Source organism: Cinclus cinclus, chromosome 4, assembly GCF_963662255.1.
Source record: "Cinclus cinclus chromosome 4, bCinCin1.1, whole genome shotgun sequence".
Lineage (NCBI taxonomy): Eukaryota > Metazoa > Chordata > Aves > Passeriformes > Cinclidae > Cinclus > Cinclus cinclus.
Window position 1 is genome coordinate 68,661,840 of NC_085049.1, and position 21,497 is coordinate 68,683,336.

The 21,497-nt window shown below is 38.3% G+C and overlaps 1 protein-coding gene across 2 annotated transcripts in view; it reads left to right on the forward strand.

Moving 5' to 3' along the window:
• DGKI (diacylglycerol kinase iota) overlaps positions 1 to 21,497 on the forward strand; it is a 99,315-nt gene that overhangs the window by 31,262 nt on the left and 46,556 nt on the right. For both annotated transcript variants that reach the window (XM_062492441.1, XM_062492440.1), the window contains 4 exons: positions 5,453 to 5,553; positions 14,886 to 14,965; positions 16,780 to 16,824; positions 19,902 to 19,971. In XM_062492441.1, the coding sequence (XP_062348425.1) occupies positions 5,453 to 5,553; positions 14,886 to 14,965; positions 16,780 to 16,824; positions 19,902 to 19,971 (296 nt within the window). The remainder of the gene's footprint in view (positions 1 to 5,452; positions 5,554 to 14,885; positions 14,966 to 16,779; positions 16,825 to 19,901; positions 19,972 to 21,497) is intronic.

The following is a 21,497-nucleotide window of genomic DNA, read 5'->3' on the forward strand; positions in this document are numbered from 1 at the left end:
TCTCTGGCAGCCCAGAAAGCCAACCACATCCTGGGCTGCATCTGAAGCAGTGTGGCAAGCAGGGCAAGGGAGGTGATTCTACCCCTCTACTCTGCTCCTGTGAGAACTCACCTGCAGTGCTGCATCCAGCCTCAGGGTCCCCATCATGGGAAGGATGTTGACCTGTTGGGGTGAGTTCAGTGGAAGGCCTCAAGGCCATTAGAAGGATTGGGCACCTCTCCTGTGAGGAGAGGCTGAAGGAATTGGAATTGTTCAACCTGGGTAACAGAAGGATTTGGGGTAACCTAATTGTGGCCTTCCAGTGCCTGAAGGGAACCCACAAGAAATATGGAGAGGGACCACTTATAAGAGCATGTAATGACAAGTGGAATCATTTCAACCTGAAAGAGAGTAGGTTTGGACTGGATATTAGGAAGAAATTCTTTATGGTGAGGCACTGGCACAGGGTGCCCAGAGAGGCTGTGAATGCTCCATCCCTGGACGTGTCCAAGGCCAGGTTGCATGGGGCTTTGAACAACCTGGTCTTGTGAAACGTGTCCCTGCCCATGGCAGGGGAGTTGGAACTAAATGATCTTTAAGGTCCCTTCCAACCCAAAAAAAATATTTACTTCTGTTTAGAGGGATTATTACTTATGGAGAGCCCCCTGTGCTTGGAAAGGTAAAGTGTGGGAGAACCCCAGTTAGCATGCAGGAGAAGAAATGCAAGTATCAGGATTCTACTGGGAACATCAGTGTGTGTCTGTAGTTTAGGTGTCTGTGTGGGTCTAGCCTCTGCAAAGCAAAGCTGAAGCAGTTGTGAGACAAGAAAGTGCCAGAGAATTTACTACAGAGAGTTAACCTGGCTTATCTGGGATAACAATTCTGTTCTGTTTCTAGCTGTTACATGGCTAATTTTCTCCCTAGTAGCTGTACAGAACTCTTTTTTGGATTTATAGCAAGAATGTTTGGCTGTTGCTAAGTAGTGTATATCCTAAGTAAAGGACTTCCCAGTGTCTCACACTCTATTCTGAGGAGCTGCACTCAGTGCTGGGAGGGAATGAGGCAAGGTAAGCTGACACAAACTGGCCAAAGGGATTTTTCACACCAGAAAAGATCATGCTCACTATGCAAACTGGTGGAGTTACCTGGGAGGGGTCTGGCTGCTGTTTGTGGATATGCTGCATGGTGAGCAGCTGTACCATGCATTGCTTTTTTCTTTTATGTTTGTAACTCTCTCTACTCCCCTCTTATCATTACAATTATTATTATTACCATATTTATTATTATTATTATTATTATTATACTATTTTGTTCTATCATTGAATTCTTATCCCATCTATGAGGTTTATATTTTCTTCCCAATGCTTCTACTAACCAAGGGGACTGTCCTTTGGCCCAGCATTCTATTAACATGGCTGCTCATGTAGCTCAGATTCCCAAATGGAAGAAAAAAAAATGTGTTAGAGTTCATAATTTCAAGGGTATGGGGTTCTTTTTAGGTAAAGAACTTAGCAAGAGTTAAAAAAGAGTTAAAATAGTAGTGAGCTTTCGTGAAGTGCTGAAATTCATCCACAGAAGAGACTGAATGAGTCTGCTCTGCTGTGGCAGGTCTTATGTTTTAAGTAGATAGATGCTGTCAGAAACTTATTTTTAATGTATCATTTCCAAGCTGCGTAAATGTGATTTTGAAAGTAAGGTGAATTCATTTTTCTTTTGGCTACAGCTTTCCTATTTCCAATTGCTCTAAACACTGGAACACTTAATTAATTTTTCACGTTTATTTCTTTTCTAGGAGACAGGTAATACATTAATCATTCATTGTCACTGCAAACATACCCTGAAAGACTGATTTTTTATTTTTTTTACTCAAGTATTTGTTGCATGGGAGGAAGTAGGTTTCTTTTTTTAGTTTACTGAATCACATTAAAATCTGTTTGTTTCTAGGATGGTGTAGGCTGTATTCTTGAAGATCTATCAGAAATTTGTCACTGGATTCTGTAGATTTGTTGGACTGTTTTTTCTTATTATTCCTTTCTCTGTGGAGACATGAAGCGTAGGAAACGTTTCACTGGGTTCATAAATAATTGATACAGGGATTAAGGTATTTATAATCCACAAGTCTGTCCTCCCAGCTTCAGACCAAGCTGGTGGGATGGCAGAAGTGTAACTAGCTGCTGAGCAGGAGTGCCAGGCTTGGGCAGGACCCAAGCTCACCCTATCTGTGCTCTTCCCTGGGTGACTGGAGGCAGGAGCACATTTCCTAGGAAAACCAGCTGTGCTCCATGTGAGCTGTCTGGATTCCTCTCACTTGTTGCTGGATGATTAATAGGGGTGAGAGGAGGAAGCCATGACTTCATCAAAAGCTGAGTGTGTTTCCTAGGTGAAAGATCTTGGAGAAAATTCATATTTAGGTTTGTGCTCAAATAAAATCATTAGAAATAATAAGCATGAACAAATAGAATGTTTTAGTTGACCTCAATCTTTATTTACATCCTCATGAGGCAAATTACATTTAGGATTTAATTCTGTGGATTGATGTGTTTGTGGAATGAGTTCTTAATTAGATTCTTTAGGAGGTAATAGACTTCATTCATCTGTAGTTTCAAATACTTTTTGTTGACTATGTAATATACCATTTTAAAAAGTAATTGGTAAGAGGTAAGTAATTTAAGTATTTTAGGTTGAATTTAAGTGCAGCGACCTCCCCAAATTTATTTATAATTTGCTGCTTTATGTGGAAAGCTTCTCTTCTTCTCCTCGTGGTTGAGCAAGTTGTTTTACATGGTATTCAGAGACATCTATTTCTCTTAATACTGTACTACTGTTTTCGTTCAGTGACATTCATCACCCTGTTATTTGCTTTTGCATGGATATGCTTATTTAATCTTTCTGGTTTCTGCATATACTGATTATGTCTGAACAGAGAAAAATTGATCTATTTGTATAATAATATGGATTATGATACAGTGTCTATGAAGACTGCAGTAGTGTTGATAGTGGAAGTATTTTGCTCAGTTACATTAAATAGAGTTCTGAGAATGAATGAGTTAATTAGTTTGACTGATGAGGACAATATACTCTGGTGTCAATTGCTAGTCTGATAGCACAAGAAATGAATATTCAAACAGTGAGTTTTGGAATCAAATTTATTTTGAATAGGTAATAAAATTTAGTGACACAATGTGTCAGCCAATGACTATTCTAAGAGAACAAAGGGTGTTTGCAAAGAACAGATTAACAGAACCATACAGCTTCAGTTACTGAATAAATGTCTCCTTTGTGTATGTGTCAATAAACACACATTTTTAGGAATGTGCATATATGTTTACTTGTATTATGAATATTCTACTTGTGACTGGACCTGGCTAAGTATGTAAATTGCTACCCTGTAGAAAGGAACTCCTGGCATTATTTCTGATAATAGTTTATTTTCTACTGAAAGCTACTGTTTTCAAAGTTACCTTTTTTCACTAAGCTAACTAAACTTTTCAAATGGACAAGAGGCCAAGTCCTGTTTCTCTCCAGTTGTATGTTTTAGCACACAACCTGCTTATGTAGTGGTTTTAGCCCATCTCTATAAAAATGGTGTGAGAGGTGGGTGGAACAGAATATCAAACTCTGTTAATTCCCAGTTGATTGCCCTCCTACACTGGACCTGCTCCTATTTCTTCTCATTAAATACATCACACTTTACATTGTGCATTTGTTGCTCCTGCAGAAGCAAAGTCTGAGATAGACAATGCACCTGTATTTCAAAAAATATACTTTTTGCAAATGCATGGGAAGTGTCCTCTTAAACCTTTTCCAGTTAAAAGAGAATTTTGGAGAGTGTGTGCATGGTTCTTGGAAGAAAAAAAAAAATTCTAGATTTGCTCTTCATTTTAGATATTTTTCTTCCTCCAGCTCCAAACAAAGATACTGTTCGCTTCTTTTCAGATGAAAGGACTAATTTGACTCAGAAGGTGATACTGCGCATGCAATAGGTTGCCATTGGCTTCAAGCTAAGAAATAACATCTGTTTTTCTTCCTTACATGGCATTAGGTAGTGAATCAACATATCTGCAGAAGTCAGTGTTGTCTTTCTCTTCCCTTGGTGTGCAAACACCATCCTGTTCTCACAGGTAGGTTGGAAGGGAGGCAATTAGCCAAGGTTTGGCAGATGTTGGAGTGAGGTCATCCTGTTTCCCTGTCTTTCCTCTCCTGCTTTCATGAGATATCCAGATTATTCATTATGATAATGAGTTTGAAATGAGGCCCATTGGGATAGGACATAAGTCTACTGGTGATTAATTGATGACATTAGTGAAGAAAATTCACATTTGAAGTGGTGTTTAGAAATGAGGTAGCACAGGTAAAATTTTTGAGATGTGCCTTGTCCTTCACTAGCAGTGCAAATGCTGTAAGTCACATAGTTTAAAACTTAATAGTTGAAACTGAGACAGAGACACAAACCCATATATTTATGACTTTTGACTTTCAAAAGGCAGTGTGTATTAGTCAGTATTACTGTAGGCAGAGTCCTGTTATAAACAAGATTAAAACAGAAAACATAGTCTTTTGGTAAAAACACAGAATAGGTCATCTACTTTTAACTGATTTGGGACTGAGTTCCTATAGGACAGACATTTGCTATGTGCATTGTAATATGTGGATTTTCTATCTTTCTTGAAAAGTGGAAGATGCAAGTGTGGCTAAATTGTTTTGCATAGCATCCAGTTAAACTTAAGAAAAAAAATAAATAATAGGTTACATTAAGGTAGAAACTAGTGTGAAATGAAAAAGAAAGCTTTTCTTGACAAATTTCTATCAGTATATGAACACATAAATTTATAGATACTGACCTATTGAATCTTTCAAAGTTATCAATAGCTGAGGTATCTAAATCAGACTGAAATCTGTAAAAGTGAGGTTGCCATACTGCTGATTGCTTTTAAAAGTCCTCCTGGGTTCTGAGTATTAGACTTAAAACTTTAGAAATCCAGTATTTAGCCACATTATTGTTGACTGTTTCTTGGACCTGAGATCAGGATCCTTTAGTAATGTGGCATGGGCAGAGGCTGTCCTAAGATACTTCCCAAGAAGCATCTTTCCATGTCTTGAAATTCAAGTTGGCAGATCTATCTACTGGCTGTGGTAGGGTTTTAAGGATGTACACAAAATTGAACTGGAGAAGGTTGGGGTAGCTACATAGGGGTGTAAGAACTCAGAAAAAATCTTTACAGTTTCAGGTCACACAGATAGCAAAGGGGATCCCTGATCTTGCTTATTATTTAAGGTATAATGCTATAGATGCTGTTGTGCATTAGAAAGTCATAATTTTAAATGCAGGACTTGGCCTCTGGGGACTTGGCCCACTTTTGAAGAGGCTTGTTCATTTTCTCATTTCAGAGAAGATTGAAATCCCTTCATATCCTGTTTTCCTTTGCTCTTGCAGGGAACACTTTGTCTAAGAAGCTTTTTCCTTTTCTTGCAGTCCTCACTCCATCCCAGATCGCCTGCGGATCAGAGTGAACAGGATTAATTTACAAGAATACGAGGGGCTACATTACGACAAGGAAAAGCTCCGGGAAGCTTGTAAGTTGGAAGAAGCCAGACTGTAGCTGCTCTTGGTAGAACATTCTGTATAAATTTTGCACTGACCAAAACAACTCCTACCCCAAAAATAACAACAACACGCCCCCAAACAAAGACCAAGCGTACATTTTTTGGATGAGTAATGTTGAAAGTATGCTCATCTATATGTGCCTATGTACAAATGTGTTCCCTCTATAAAGATCATGTATAGAGATTCCACCTGCTTATTTAGCTATGTTTCTGCCCTCTGATTATATTTACTGTAAAATAAGTGTTTTTCACACAGGTATTTTTTTATTCATGTCTTTCTATTGATTCTGCTGGGTTTCTAGTATATGAAACTGTACCAGATTTTATTATTAGCAGCACATTTCAAACTGAGTGGGACACCATGATATATTTGATATTGAGAACGTGCACTGACCTGGAACATGGTTCTTGCACAGGTACATTTATCTTGGGGAACAAATCTGGGTTCCCCAGACCCTTACTCTTTGCAAGGCTTCAATTTTCCATTTCAGAGAATAATCAATGTTTTGTTTCCTCATTTAACGGCTTAATTACCATGTGTGGGGGTAAGTCAAAAGCAGACAGTGGTTGCTTTGGCAACATTGATGATGACAATCTGAACTTAAAAATGGAATTCCTTTCCTTAGTGACACAAAGTCATTAATCAATGAGGGACAGGGCTGCTTGTGATAACAGTTTAATAGTCTTGTTATGCATCTGGCTCATTATTCAAATTAAAAGCATGACTGTTGTGCAACAGAGCTTCAGTTCTCTTTGCAATGCAGAGTGCTCTGGTAATTACAGGATGACAATCCTTTTAATTGGTTTGCTTATCTTATTGTTGGAAGATAGTTTTTATCCATTTCACTCTTTTAGTCCCATCCCTCCTCAATCTACCATCTCTCTTTGAAAGAAAAGAATTGAAATGGCTTAAATTATAATACAGGTCTTGACAACATTAACTGAAGTTAGTGGATTTTGGTCATATTTAAAGCAATCCTTCTTCACTGGGCAGAGAAGAATTTTAACAGGATCAGGATTATTCCTCACTGGAGGAGAACTTGCTTTGAGTTTAAATTCAGAGTTTGACATTGAGTAGATTTCAGGCCACACTGAACACACCACTCCCCAACACTGTCAGAAACAACTTGGTTCATCTGAGGATCTCCCATCTGAGAACTGTTCTCATCCAACCTTACTATGGATGTAAATTTTGTGTCTGTAGTTAGCATGTATTTGGTCCTTAGGAGCCATTGCATGTTTTGACATAAAATATACTACTTACACTATTGTCACTGCAGTGGTACTTGTGTATTTATATTATTTGTCACTTTCCAAAATTCATAATGATAACATAAGAAAATGCCAGCAACTGGTCTAACATCTCAGTTTTAGGTTTTGTATGGATTTGATCACTTACTAGGAGTGTTCTTAAGAGGCTATCATTCAAAAATCAGATGTTTGTTTATCAAGAGTTAAAATGATTGCTTTTGGGTATTGGTGGGTCATTTGTGATAAAACCCTTTTGTCTCTTTGAAGTTAATGCATGTCCACCTTGATAATATAATGTAGCTGGACTGGACTATTCTCCCCAGATATTTTTTCGTCGAGTTGTTTTTCCTACCAGTCCTCTTTTAACTGTCCCAGTAATGCTTGTGCATTGCTGTTAATACTTATTTTAAGAATCAGAGAAAGCAAATATCCCCATTATCCTAAAAGAAACCGGAAGAGATACTTCACCTTAGCCTTTGCAGTAGGAATGTCCTGTGAGAGGGCATTTAACTTGCACCATACACTGCTGGTCATAAGTCTACTTCTCTGTTATGTAGCTTTAAATGGCCCTTTGCCTGGGGAGTTGGTACTGAAGAGGTGCTGGTTTCCTTCAGCAGGACTATAGCTGTTGTGTCTATGTATGTCTCACTAGATGCTTGCAGGGCACCAAGTTTATATACTAGTTCAGGCTTTGGCAGAATACCTACAACTGAATCCAGAATGCTACACTTAACATATATTCTCCATCCGCAAGGATTAAAAGCACTTCAACCTGCATAAATAATTTGAGAACAAAACAGAATCTCACAGCAATCTGAACAGGAAAAGGAAGCCAGTTAATAAGTTTTCCCTGAAGGAAAAATGGCAAGGAGCCTATTATGGTTTTTGCTTGTTAAATGTCTTCATAATACGGTTTTGAAAACTCTGACCTCAATGTAATAATCTGGATAATTTTAACTCGCAGTAAATACGTTAATCCCCCTTGCTTGCTTGTAATACTGATTTGAATCTATCAACTATTTCACCTAAGATTGCACTTCTTGACTTAGAGGAGCTCATGATACAAACCGTTCCAAGAAGATTAATCTTCGCTCTGCTGGAGGCAGACACCTCATTTTGAAATCCTCCAGAACAATTAAAGAATGTAATTTTGTCCTTTGAAGGGCATGACTGTCCTTAGCTCATTGTCCTTCTGTTGTTTTCTACTTTTCTTGTCAATACAGCTGGCATTTAACCAAGATGCTGTTTCTGAATTGTCCCTTTCTTCCCTCCCCTTGCTCCTTCTTTTCTCCTGTCAGTATCTCAGTATTATTATGTGGGAGATGATTAATGATGGTGCAGAGGATGCTTATTGATCCTTCAGTGTGGAGGGAGGAATGCTTCCATGCAGCATTTTAAGAAAGGGATATATGCTGGCATTTTAGTTATGTTGTAATGTTCTTCACTGAAAATGTAGTTGTCTTTAACACCTCCTTATTCGTGTCCTAAGCACTTGTCACTTCAGTCACAAGCTTCACCATCTCTGGCCAATATGGGAGTTGTACATTACAATGACCATAAGTAAGATTAACTTACTCAAGAAATGAGGTGTACTGATGTTTCTAGATGAACAGAATTTAATTCTGCCTCTGTTGCCTCCTTATCTTGTGTGCACTCTCTCTAGCTTCCTGCTATAGCAGGAATGTGTGATCCAAAGCAGCACTGTGGGTGAACAATTTAGTTATTTTTAAGGCAGCAAAATCTTTCTTTCACCATTTTCTCCTTTCCAATATAACTGAGAATTCCCTGGCAGTGGAGGCATATGCAGAAACTAATTATGTTTTTAAAAAAAAGCCACAGACAAACTGAACATAAGGTAACTAGTGACCTAGGAATCTTCAGTGCTTCTTAGTTCTTCCTAGCAACACCATTTTAGATTTGCACCATAAAAAAAAAACCCAGAGAAATAACTCACCATAAGCCGTAACTGAGCAGTTGTGGTGTTTTTTTAATAGGGTGTGTCAGCCCTTACTGCCCTTAACCTGTGTGTGCCCTAGCCACGGAGAATAATCTTAGCTTCCTCAGTACCACTAAGATTAAGGAGGAATCATACCCGATTGCAGTGATGACAGTATCAGAAATAACTCTCAGCCCTGTATCAGCTCTGGTTTCCCACACTTTTTTTTATGTAGAGGCAGCTGCTGCTTATGTCCTCTAGAATAAAATTGCACACTAGACTCAAAAGAAATTTTGAGAGAAAATTTAGTTCCATGTATATAATGATTGGACTGTCTGCAACCTAACAATGCTTTTCTATGCAGCCTCCTTGCTCTGTGTGTGTGCATGATCCATGTTGGGATCTTAACCTCTCATTTTTGTCTCTTTGATTATCTGTAGCTAAAAGTGCCTCGAATATCTGTGGGTTAACTGAGGGTTTTGGAGTCATCCTAGGAGTTCTTGTCAGATACATGGGGGTACACAGAGTGACTAGTTTATGAGTCATTGTGATGTGTACATGTACAGTGATACTGTAGCTTGCTCATACCAGAAATGTACTTAGAAGCCTTGATCTATCAAAAGCATTCTGACTCTCTAATACTTAGGGATAGCACAAGTGAAGCTAATTTGGAGACTAGTTCATGTAATTTTGAACAACTTGCTGAGTAAGAAGGGGTCAACACTTAGGACTTGGTATTTATATCCTGATTTTATAATATAAAATCATCAGGGAGCTGAAGACTTCCTGATGAGCCACAAAGGAAATGTGCTTATATTGGGAAGTAACTTTGAGCTGGATGAATTTTGATGAGGCAGGCTGTGCAGCTACAAACTTTCTCTTTCATCCCAAAAAGGATGCACCAATGGGCATTTATTTGTCAGGAGATGTGCTCTTTGGGCACATGGTAGAATTTCCATAAGTGACAACATTACCTTCACTCTGCTTAGAAGTCAGTACCTTGCTCTAACAACTTTGTTTTTGTCAGTATGTGCTGTGTGCACATGAGCTAATCTAGGCATTTCTTCATCACAGTGATTTCATAAGACCTGAAACTGAGAGGGGTGGGATGGATTGCTTAAAGCCTCCCAGCAAAGTGAAAGCCAGAGGATTAGAAATCAGTAGTGAGTTAAATATTGGAAATCGTTATTGCCTGAGGTTGGGGGAAGGAGTAAACCCAAGCTATTGAAATTTCATATCATGGAGTTCTAGAATCTTAGAATGATTTGAGTGGGAAGAGATCTTTAAAAGTCATCTAAATAACTCATTGTTGTGGGCAAGGATCTCTTCCACCTAGAGCAGGCTGCTCAAAGTCCCTGACCTTGAACTCTCCCAGGGATGGGACATCTACCACTTCTCTGGGCAACCCATTCCAGTGTCTTGCACTCTCATTGTAGAGAAGTTCTTCCTAATATCTAATATAAATCTACCTTGCCCTGACACCTCATAGTGGATATTCAGTACCATCCCCTGCCTTTTTAGCTAGTGGGAAATTGTCATGTGTTCAGTTTGTCATCTTCTTTAAACTAGATGAGATGGGCAGTATTTCAAACAGGTACAAATTTATATTTGCCTCGGAGAAGTGGGGAGAGGAAGAATATTAAGCTCCTTTTCAAACTGTCCAGGAAATCACACTGTAGTGTTTTTTTTCTTTTTTTCTCATGCAGGCCTTTCTGTGAGGTTCTTCTGTCCCTATTTTACTTGTGTGTTTCCTTAGTTCTTTTCTGATTTGATTTCCTCTTACTTTTTCAGTCCTGGTTGTTCCTTTTGGATAACTCATCCCATACACATCCTTCCTGCCTGTCTTAGTCTGTCTCTGCAGACCTCACAGCTGAGGTTCAGATGTTCTTTTTCTTTACCATAAATACTTATTTGTTGTTTATCCAGATCTCTGCTGTCAGCTATTATTCCCAATATCCATCCCCAGCCAGTTTCAACTCCCAGCTCTTCAAATTATTTTCTATAATCTGTTCTTTTTTTGTGTGGTGTTTGTCACAGGTTCTCTCTTCCTTTCACTTGGGCAGCTTTTTCCCTTTTGGCAGGGTATTGGAGAAATTACTGAGAGACTGGAGGGGATGATGGCCTTTTCAAACATGGTCTGGTTTAATCTGATAACCTCCACAGTGTTTTACCTCCTTATATGTGAGGATTTTGAAAGTGGGATAAAAAAAACTAGTAACCAATGAACCTAGGGAGAATTGGGTTTTCTCAGTGCAATAAGCAGAAGGGATCTGAAGGGATACATGGCTTAGATTTTTGTGGTAAGAAAATCCTTTTGTACAAACTCAGTTTTATTAAAACCATAGTGGCGAATGCCAAACCTCTTAAGATAAATGTCTGACTGTTTTATAATTTTCTACTATGAATTTACTTCATCCTTCATATTCTTAATATCAGTGGAAGCCCCTCAGGAAAATGGCATTCTTGTGACATATTCAGTAGTGAGGATCCTTTATCTGTTGCATTAAACATTTGCAGACCAATGTCTAATCTCCCCAGTCTCCTGAGGTATGTCAGAATTAGAACGAGTTTTCCTGGAATTCACATCTACTGTAATATTCTGTCTCAAGGCTGTTTTGTTTGGGATTTGAGTGGGTTAATCATGGTATTAAGATTACAAATTGAATCCTTTCATAACAATAAACAGGGAAGTTAATTGAATTTTATAATAAATGTAAGTATATTTGGGCTTCCTTCATTTGTATCTTCAATACTATTAAAGTGTTCATTAGCTGCAGATATTCAGCATAATGGGCACTTAATAGGTGGAAGATCTGTTTGCTGTTTATGAATTCCATAGCTAATTTCATGAGGACTTAGGAAATCACTCCTAATCTTGCAGTTCATTAGAACACCATGCTGGCCATACTGCTGCATCTACCCAACCCTCCTCCTGCTGATCCTTAGTTTTTGGTTAGCGTTGCTAGGAACAAAAACCTTTCTGCAGTACTGGTTCAGATTATGAAGCAACTGTCTGCCTGTCTTGTTTCCTGTCTCACACACTGCTGCTCATCACAGCTGCCTGGACAAAATCCTTTTTCATCATTCAGGGAGCACAAAGTAACTGGGAGATGGAAGCAAGTAGCCAGAAGAGCAGATGCCTCAAGAGGAAAATATCTGGCACTTGAGTGCTGTGGCTTGGCTCATGATCTGAGACTATCCCTTATTTTTTGGCATATTCACATGTGTAGCTTTATCCATATATTCACAGGAGTGGCCAGTGTGTGGGTACATGGAAAATAGTTTTGTTATGCCTGTGCTCCTACTGTGTTTGCAACTCCCACCTCTCTCCTGGAATATCCAGTAATCCCTGTGCCCCATAGCAGAGTTCTGTACTGTCCACATCCTCATCTACTCAGCAAATGCAGACTCCTTTAGTCCTGGATGAAAGTGCCCACAATGCACGTTGACTTCGCCTTTAATTGATTTATCATAAATTAACTTATTTTGCCTTTATTGTATGGTATTGCACTATTTGTAGAATGAGCAGCAACCCCAGAGTTTCTATCCCATTATCAATCACTGAGCATTTGCTTTTGTTTTAGAATAGCAACAATTGTGAAGCACTTTGCAAGTCTTGACTGTGTGGTGCCTTTTTGATTACTTATTGGCATTTATAATAAAAGTGAGGGCTATGAACATTTTCCTTGCTGAAAGCCAAATGAGTCTTGCAAAAGGAACCAACCAAGCAACAAACAAACAACAGCAACAAAAATTGGAAAGCAACATTTTAGCATATACTGTAGTGTTATCCAGTAATGATTTTAAATGTTTTTTAAAGGCCATGAATCATGTGGAATGGAACCACTTCAGACCCACCCCGCACATTACCCCTTAGCTAGCCATTGGCCCCCAAAACCATAGATCATGCTACTTCACAATTTCCAAATAATTGAGACAGCACTTTTCTTTTTAAGGACAGAGTCACACAGCCCAGAGTTTCAAAACTGTTCTTTGACCACTAAGGATCACCATGACATAATTTAATTAAAGCTGTGAATCACTACTTCTTCATTCATTAGATGAGACTCATGAAGTATCACCACTGAGATATCTGTTGCATGTCAGTTTTTTCTTTTTAGGTATTTTGGTGGATTTCTTAAGAATTATGAAATTTTTAAGGTCCTTGTCTTTTGGTTTGGTGATAGTTGAGGATTCCAGTTCTGTTATCTGTGTTTTGTCAGGTAAAGGCTTTAGTCCCCCTCAAGAACATAGACGAGAGATAAAAATCTGTAGTGACATTCTGTGAACCAGGGCTGTAACTCCCTAGTGCTCTGTAGCTGTTGGAGGTGTAGCCATATCTGCTACAATTCAGTTTTTAGTGCTATAAATGAATTTTAAAAACACTTCTTTCAGTAAGGGCTGCAAAGGGATCTGCTCAATTGAAATTAGAAAGCTGGTAAGAACTCTCTGCAAAGAGCTTAAGGGGCTCCTGCCAAGGCAGGTTAAGAGATAATAAACACTAAGAAAAAAGAATCTATCTGTGGCCCAGAGGACTGGATTGTGTGAAGCAAACCCTGTCTGTGACCCTCCTTGCACTCTCAGTCTCTGTTCTGTAGTGAAGGAATCTGGGAAGTGTCCACAAGCACTGTTTCCACCTGGCCCTTGTGGAAATGTGCAGGGGGATTGTCATCACTATTGGATGTCATGTTGTTTTAGGAGATGTGCGACCTCTTCCTTCCTGCCTATTCTTTCTTCATGCTCTTGTTCTTACTCCAACATTTTTCCCCTGCCTCCTGTTTCCCTGGGTCCATAGCTCTTCTGCTGTTCAGTTTGCTCCCCAAGCACAATTCTGGCAGTGTTGTTGAGCCCTGTGCTGGCCTCTGAGGTCCAGAGTGAATTGAGTGCAGTAGGTGCTCCCCAGCTCTTCTCCCTGGAAACCACAGAGATCCTCCTTGTGCTTCAGGCCTCGGTGGACCAGAAAAATGGGAGCTCTCTTCCCCAGTATCTTTTAGCACTGCCTTGTTCTCTTATCAGAATGAAGAACTTGTCAGTATTTAAATATCTTTGCCTCTTAATCAACTTGTCAGCAGCGGGAAGGGTTGCAGCACAGATGTGTTTTCTGTTTCTCTCAGAAACCTTGGTGATTTTATGTTGCTGCTCGTTATCCAGTTATCAAAATTGTTTATGAGTTGATATTCTGTTCTGCTTCTGGAATATTTCATACAAATATTTAAATATGTTTCCTGCTGTTCCCATAAATTTTTTGGCCGTTATTTGATCAAAGACCCTTCAGGGAGAAAAAAAAAAAAGAGCTTAATTCAGTGATTCACTTTCACAAAATCAGGTACTCAAGAATATTCACTTGTTTTCTTTTTATTTAATGAGATCTTAGAAGGTAGCTCTTTTAGTGCCTTTCTTGTGGACTCACTTTTTTCTCTTTTATTGTATTCTTTATTATTTACTTTTCTTTTTATGAATTTGTTCTGAACTCTTTTTGGTGGCAAGAACAGAATGAATGTGAGAACTTCAATTTCCTCTTATTAAAAATATGAAATAACCTGAAAGGTTTTGCTTTATTTTCACAAATTACCCTTTTTTATTTTTTTTTTCTGTCTGACTAAATAAGAATATATGTCAGTTCTGTGTGTAGATGGAATAATGCCCGTTTTGACTTAAAAGCAGCCTTACATGAAGACAACCTGGTGTTGGATAGTTTTCCCTGAAATCACCAGTGACTTCCATTGCTTTAAATCTGTAGACTGACTTCTGAGAATGAACTATCACTCTTAATTCAAGGTGTAAGTTTGCCCCCCATAAATCTTGCTCTGGGATATATTTCCTTGTTTTACAGATAATATTTGATGTTCAAATCTGAAAATGAAGTACACAGTTTAACTGGATATGTTTTAGCTTCTTTCATGAAAGATGTTTGAAAATGAAATATTTGATAGTTATAAATGGGTGGAACTAATGATGAATAATATGCTCTTACTTTTGCATAATTGTTAAGGTTTCGATAATAGAAAAAAATTCATTAGGATATTAAAAAATCAAAGTTGGAAACCATTGCAAGTCTATTACAGCTCGAGAGACTTCAGTTAAAGGGGTTTTTTTTTGCTTTTCATTTTTTCAGCCATTCCCCTCGGAATCATAGTTGTACGAGGAGATTGTGACTTGGAGACTTGTCGTATGTACATTGACCGTCTGCAAGAGGTGAGGCTTTTGTCAATGCAGGTAGCATTTGAAACCTATTTTATGCTCCTTTCAGTTCTGAGTGCAGGGGTCAAATAGCTGCAACAGCCATGTAACAAGAGTATTGCAGTTTGCCTACCATTGAAACCAAAATTCTAGAGTCAAGATGTGATAATAAAGGTACTGTAAAATACCTGCTAAACAGGAAATTAAAAATAATACTGATTCCTTTTAAATGGTAACAGAATTGAAATGGATGGGTGTGTTTAGTGCTCCTTGATTTATAAGGGAAGACTAGGACTTTCCATATACCTTGTTGAAATCACATAAATTATGGATTACAAAGTATGTTATGCAAGGATAAACACTGTGGTATTTGAGTGGGTCTAATTATGCAAAAATCGTTCTCTAATGCTATCATGGAGTAATCTGAGACACCAATAACACACCAAATATCAACTAGATGTTTTCAAAGACACAGAAACATAAATGCAGTTAACAATACTTTTGCTCTTATTCTTGAGCACCTTGCCTCATGAGAGCTCATACTACAATACACCCTGGGAAATGCAGACTCCAAATGCTTCATCACCTGAATCATCTTAAGTGTGAATCCTTTCAGTGATAAACTAATGGATTTACGTTGTCTCTGATTTTTTTCAATCTCTTAGTGATAGCTTTCAATAATATTTACAAGTCTGACGACATAACATTTATAAACAATTTATGTATTAATGTTTATAAAAAAAATATAAATGGTTGGCCTAGGAACTATGAAGCTCATCCCTTCCGTTGAACTCTTTGGGAGCCATTGACTTCCCACAGATTTTGGAACTCCACATTTTGCAGCCTGAATATGAAACTTAGTATCTCACTTCAGGCTTTCGCTTCTTTGCATTTCAGCCAGGATTCCCTTCATCAAATGCACTTTTGGACATTCAGACCTGGGGTGTGACTATTATTATGAGACATAAAAGCATACTGTAAAGTGCTGCATATTTGAAGTATCCAGTACAGAAAATTACAGTGAAATAATAATGACGATGATCTCATCAGATTGGAAATGTGATCTCACACTGAGTTCAGGCAGTTTTAGCTACAACCCCTGAAGGAAGCACAACTAGGTATTTTGGTTGAATTACCCACGGTGCTTGTGGAGGAAATGTGTTTCTCCAGCCTTTTGCAGGGTTTGTACTAGTTTTTTTGTGTGTGTGCTAGATTTGGCTCAGTCCCATTTGCTGGGAGTAGAAATGCCAAGGTTTACATGCTGCTGCAGGGCAATGGTCTGCAGGCCAGGCTCTTTAGTAGACTATGTCATGTGCTATAACTATTTGACAAAATCTCTATTAAGATAAATTAGATGCCTGAAACCTCTTAAATGTCAGGATCATTCTGATTGACCTTCTTGGGGTGAGGTTGTCTTAAAATAGAGAGAACTGTCAGTGGTTTTCTTTAGTGCATTAATGACTCAGAAATATTTGCAGAAGTGTCTTAAAGATTTTTGACATATTTACATTAATTTATTGCTGATATTGTAAATTTAGGTAGTTCTCTTGGAACAAATAGATTTTTTTAATGTGATAAAGATACATTAATATAATATCTTTACTTTTTTTTACTACTTTTTCGATCAAATGCATACAAATCTAAACTTTGAATCAGCTTTCATTGACTTTTCTGTGGAGTTTGTTTCATATGCTTAAAACCAGTGAAAAATATTTGCAAAACGATTTGTGTTTGCCCAGCCACTTCAGATAGTAGGACTACATACAGCTCTTGTTGCTCTAATCTTTTTTCATCACTTGTTGCTTTAATCTTTTTCATTCTCTTGCTAGGACCTACAGTCAGTAACATCTGCTACACAGAGAGTTCATTACCAGGTAAGATAAGCTTTCCTTTTAGCATCAGAACAGAAAGAGGCTTAAAAATGGGAACAGCAGTCTCTGTATTTGAACCCATATGTTTTTGGGTGGAAGACCCATATGTTAGATGAATTTCTAATTACCTGATTATTGTATTTACCTTTAAATATTGGAAGCTGGTTCTGCTTTCTCTTGGACAAGTTTTATGGAATCACCTTTATAATTAGTGGAGCTTGATGATGTGAGTGATATTGCAATAGCAGTGTTTTCCATATTGAAGTGAATGAGAAAATGTGTCCTGTAGGACAAATGACAAAAAGTGAAACTGTTTCTCTGTCTGAGAAACTTAACAATGACATGTTGTATTGCATAGCTGTTGTAATAAAATCTATCACTGAGAAAAAAACCCCGGTGTTTTAGCAGGCCCAACCTCTTAATAATTCTGTACAGGACTGTCATCCATCTTTACGTAATCTTCAGGGTAATTTTTTAGTCCATCCTAAGCACATGTGTATTTTCTTCTTGAGATCACTAGGTTTTAGTTTAGGCAGATAGTTCTTAAAATTGGTCTCTTTGTGTTTTGCAACTTTATTCTGCAGTTCATGCAATACAGAATTTGTCTTTTCAGTTGGAAGTGTCATTCAAGAACGCGTATTTTTCTCAGTGAAACAATTAATTGAAGAGTGCTTAAATTGGAAGTGAACTGAGACTAACTCTACTGACTCCTGAAATTATGTGATATTAGCATGGAGGCTTGGCACAAACTATGGCCAGTTGGCATAGGCTTAGGGTTACAGGACAAGTTTGCATGGTGTTGATAGCATTTTCCTTGAAATAACAGTGCAGGTCTTGCTGGATCAGCAGGAATGAGTTCACTGAGAAAGCATACAGAGACCAACCTACAGGAACCAATTGTGGAGAAATTGCAGATAATTTCTTTGGGGTTAATGATTACTTGGGTGATACAGAATTCCAGTTTCACAAGAATGCCTGTAGATGCACTGGCTGCAGACACTGTAAGAAAATGCAATTTGGCATGTTTTCCTTGAGTTGCCTTCTTTATATCAGTTCATGGTTTGTTTATTTCTTTCCCTATCCAATGCTAACTTCATATTCTTGGCATTTCCATCAATCATTGCTCTGGAACTCAGTTTTAAAACAGTGCTACCGTCTAGAAAACTGACTAATAAACCAGCATGTATGAGTCTGTTCCACTCATTATAAATTAACCTAAGTGGCTGCTGACTGCTCCACATGTAGGAAACTGCCTGAGGTAAAATGAAGAGCTAAATCTGTGTATATGGGGAGATGTACAAGAGAGTATGAAATGTCAGAAATAAGTCAGAAATAAGCTCCATACTTGGCTCTAACCTCTGCAGCTACAGCAGTATATAAATTAGTTGCCTACCTATCTTCTCTAGTGCACAGCAGTGTGAAATCCCTAACATACCATTCATTTTTTATGATGCTACATTTTAAATGCACCCCTCTGTGTTTTGTCTTTGGTACTTGTTTGTCTAGGATTTTTTTTTTTTTTCCCCCTCAGTGGGTCATTTCTGCAAATTGTCTCATTAGGTTAATTTGAGGTTTGTTCCTTATTTGTTGATATCCCTCTACATATTACCACAGAAATGGGAAAAAGAGGGAGATAAAGGGCATGAATAGGGTGCTTTAGCTGATGGAACTGTCTTCATACCTCACTAATAAGGTGTCATGGGTACTTTAAAGTCTCATACATGCAGTTCTCTGGTATGATTCCTCTGCAGTTCAAAACATAGGGAGTCAGCAGAAGTATTAGCAAAACCAGGTGCAAATGAGAAAAAATATGCTGGAGTGTTTTCTCATTCTGTTTGCTTCTCTAATGAGTTTAATTCTCACAAAATATCATTCTCGTGGACCTGAGGTTTTGCAAGCTATTTCTGTAGTTGAACTGTGATGAAGTCTTGGAGGGAGCCTATCACAATGTGCATTTTGTGACTTGAATTGACATTTGCCAGCAGTATTCCTATCTTCATTTTCTCAGTGTTTAGTACTCTATGAATTTTACTAATTTCTCTTCTTTTTATAAATTGCATTTTAGTACTCACCATTGGATGCTTGCTTCCTTTTCTCCTTTGTGTTGAAGTCTCCTCCATTCCACACAGAGTGAACTAAATATTAAGATACATAAAGCTTTGTGCATGTACATACAACCATGTCAGCAAGCCTAGTGGATTTTAGAGACCCTTGATTTTCTAACAAACACTCTAGTGTCAATACAGCTAACCTAAAAATCCCACAAGTCTGTTTGCCTGAGTTAGACGAAGTTGTATTTTCAATCTGATTCTGTGAAATCCCTGACATGTGTTATTTGCTCCCCATGTACAGTAATAGTTCACTTTCTGTTATGCTGTCATTGTCTCCATCTCTGATGCACAGAGGCTGAATACCTGTATATGAGAATAAGGTTTATGGTATCCGGTAAAATCTTCCCTGTTGATTTTACTTTTTCTTTTCCTATTTGGTGTTTCCTATTTTATTTTCCTTTTGAAATAGTACTCTGTGTCTGTTGTCTGAAGGGGGAGTAAAGTTTAATCTTGAGTCAACATGTTCCTGAGTTTACAACATTTACAGATGTGCTGATTGTACTGCTAAAGATGTGAATAAGGATAGAATCTGTCTCTGTGAAAACTGCGTGTGCCAAAGACCCATGCTAAAACTTAAAATTAATAAATATATTTCTGTTTATATATTTGTGTAAATATATTTGTGTTTAAATGCTATATGCGGCAGATTTATGAAATTAGTTGACCATTCATGGGCAGCATGGAGCAGAGCCATTATTACCCTCTGCTCTCTTAGATCACTTTTGCCTCTCCAATGAGGGCTAAAAACACATGGGGTAGCCTGTTTGAGTCTTTGATAAGTACAGGTCAGGAAGATGATCTTAATTCTTCCCCGGTAGTTTCATTTGGTTCTTGGGTTATATAGATTTTGAACATTATGCAATGTCAGTAACACAAAATGAAACAGTTAAGATCTAAAAAATAGTCCTTTTTAGTGAAGAAGCAGTTTGTTGGGGTTTTTTAATAATGTAAGTTTCATACCCTATCCAGGACCAGGAAAGCTCTTTCCCCAGAGTGCTTTCTGTTCAGAGGCTCTCTCCTAGATGGTGCTTCCTAGATGGTAAGTGCATCTCCCTTCTCCCGTGCCTGGCATGCTGCCTGCTTCTGGTGTGCTTTGGAGCATAGTTCTGAGTGCATTACTAGAGAGAGCTAACTGTTCCTTCTTGTTACACTGAGCAGGTAAAAAAGCAGCTGAGTGTCCTCCTTTCCTCTTTAAAAAATGAAACAGGCCCTTCATCTACCAAAATATCTGCTGTAGCTATTTCCAGCCCACAGAGAGGTGTTCCCCTGAGGCAGGTCAGAAGCTTGGTTTATCAGTGTCTCTGCTGTGATGAGCAGACTCTATTGCATGTTCTGGCCCAGCTCAGAGTGCAGCCAGTTGTGCAGTTCACTGCTGCTAGTAAGGCTGAGTTCTTCACCCTGGTTCCTCTGCAGGTGCTCTAGTCTTTAGGCACTGCAGTGTTTAGGTGACAGAAAGGTACCTCCCTTTCCTTGTAGCTCTGTGCTGCAGAGCTACACTCATATTTGACCCAGACTTTGTCAAAGCAGAGGATTTATCTGGGCTTTACATCAGGCTACAGAGCACAGGAATTAGCAGCTGAAACGGATGGCATCTGCTTTTACAAAAGCTCCAGCATGGAGAGACTTAAAATTGTAATGTTCAAAACAAAACCAAATTTTCCTTGGCAATTTCTAATCACTCTTCCTTGTCTCTCATGAGGGACATTGATAAAAGCCTTAGTGAGAATCTGTTTGGTTTTTGGAGAAAGCTGGATGGATAGATGTGTTCAGGTTTTGTCTTCAACGTTTGATATTCCTGTGAAGTGCCAAAACCTTCAATGCTGTATCACTGTGCTCTTATGTCAAAACTGCAGAGTGAATGAACCTGATTTCACTCACCCAAATAAATGCAAAGCAGATACAAAAAAAATCGCTTCTGATAAAGCACACTGTAGATGATAAATACTTCTGGGTTTAGTAATATAAATTATTTGGCTATGACAAGATTCATAATTTGTGCTTTATTCAGTGAATCCCCCCATTTTCATGTGTTTTTTGTGCGTAGCATAAATTTTCCTTTAATATATTGCTAATTCAGTGTCAATATCTGTAGCTGAGCATTTGATTTATAAAGAGGTCCCAAGCATATTATTGTTCTTTAGATTCAGAATTTGAATTAGCCCATTAGACCCACCAAATTCAGTATATTTTCTCATTGGAAAGAAGCAGCTTTTTCTGTCACGTATTTTAATGTAATCAGCTGTTCTTATAGGACTGAAATCCATCTTATACATTTTAAAAATGTTTATTTCAGGTTAATATTTTCAGTGACTACTGTTTCATAACTCTCATCTTTAAATTCAGCATTTAATGGGATAGGAATATCACAGAATTGTGGAATGTTAAGGGTTGGAAGGGACCTTACAGGTCATCCAGACCCAACCCCCCCTGCCATGGGCAGGGACACTTCTCACTAGACCAGGCTGCTCAAGGCCTTACCCAGCCTTACCTCGAACACTGACAGGGCTGAGGCATCCACAAGTTCCCTGGGCAGCCTGGTCACCTATCTCCCACTCTCACAGTAAT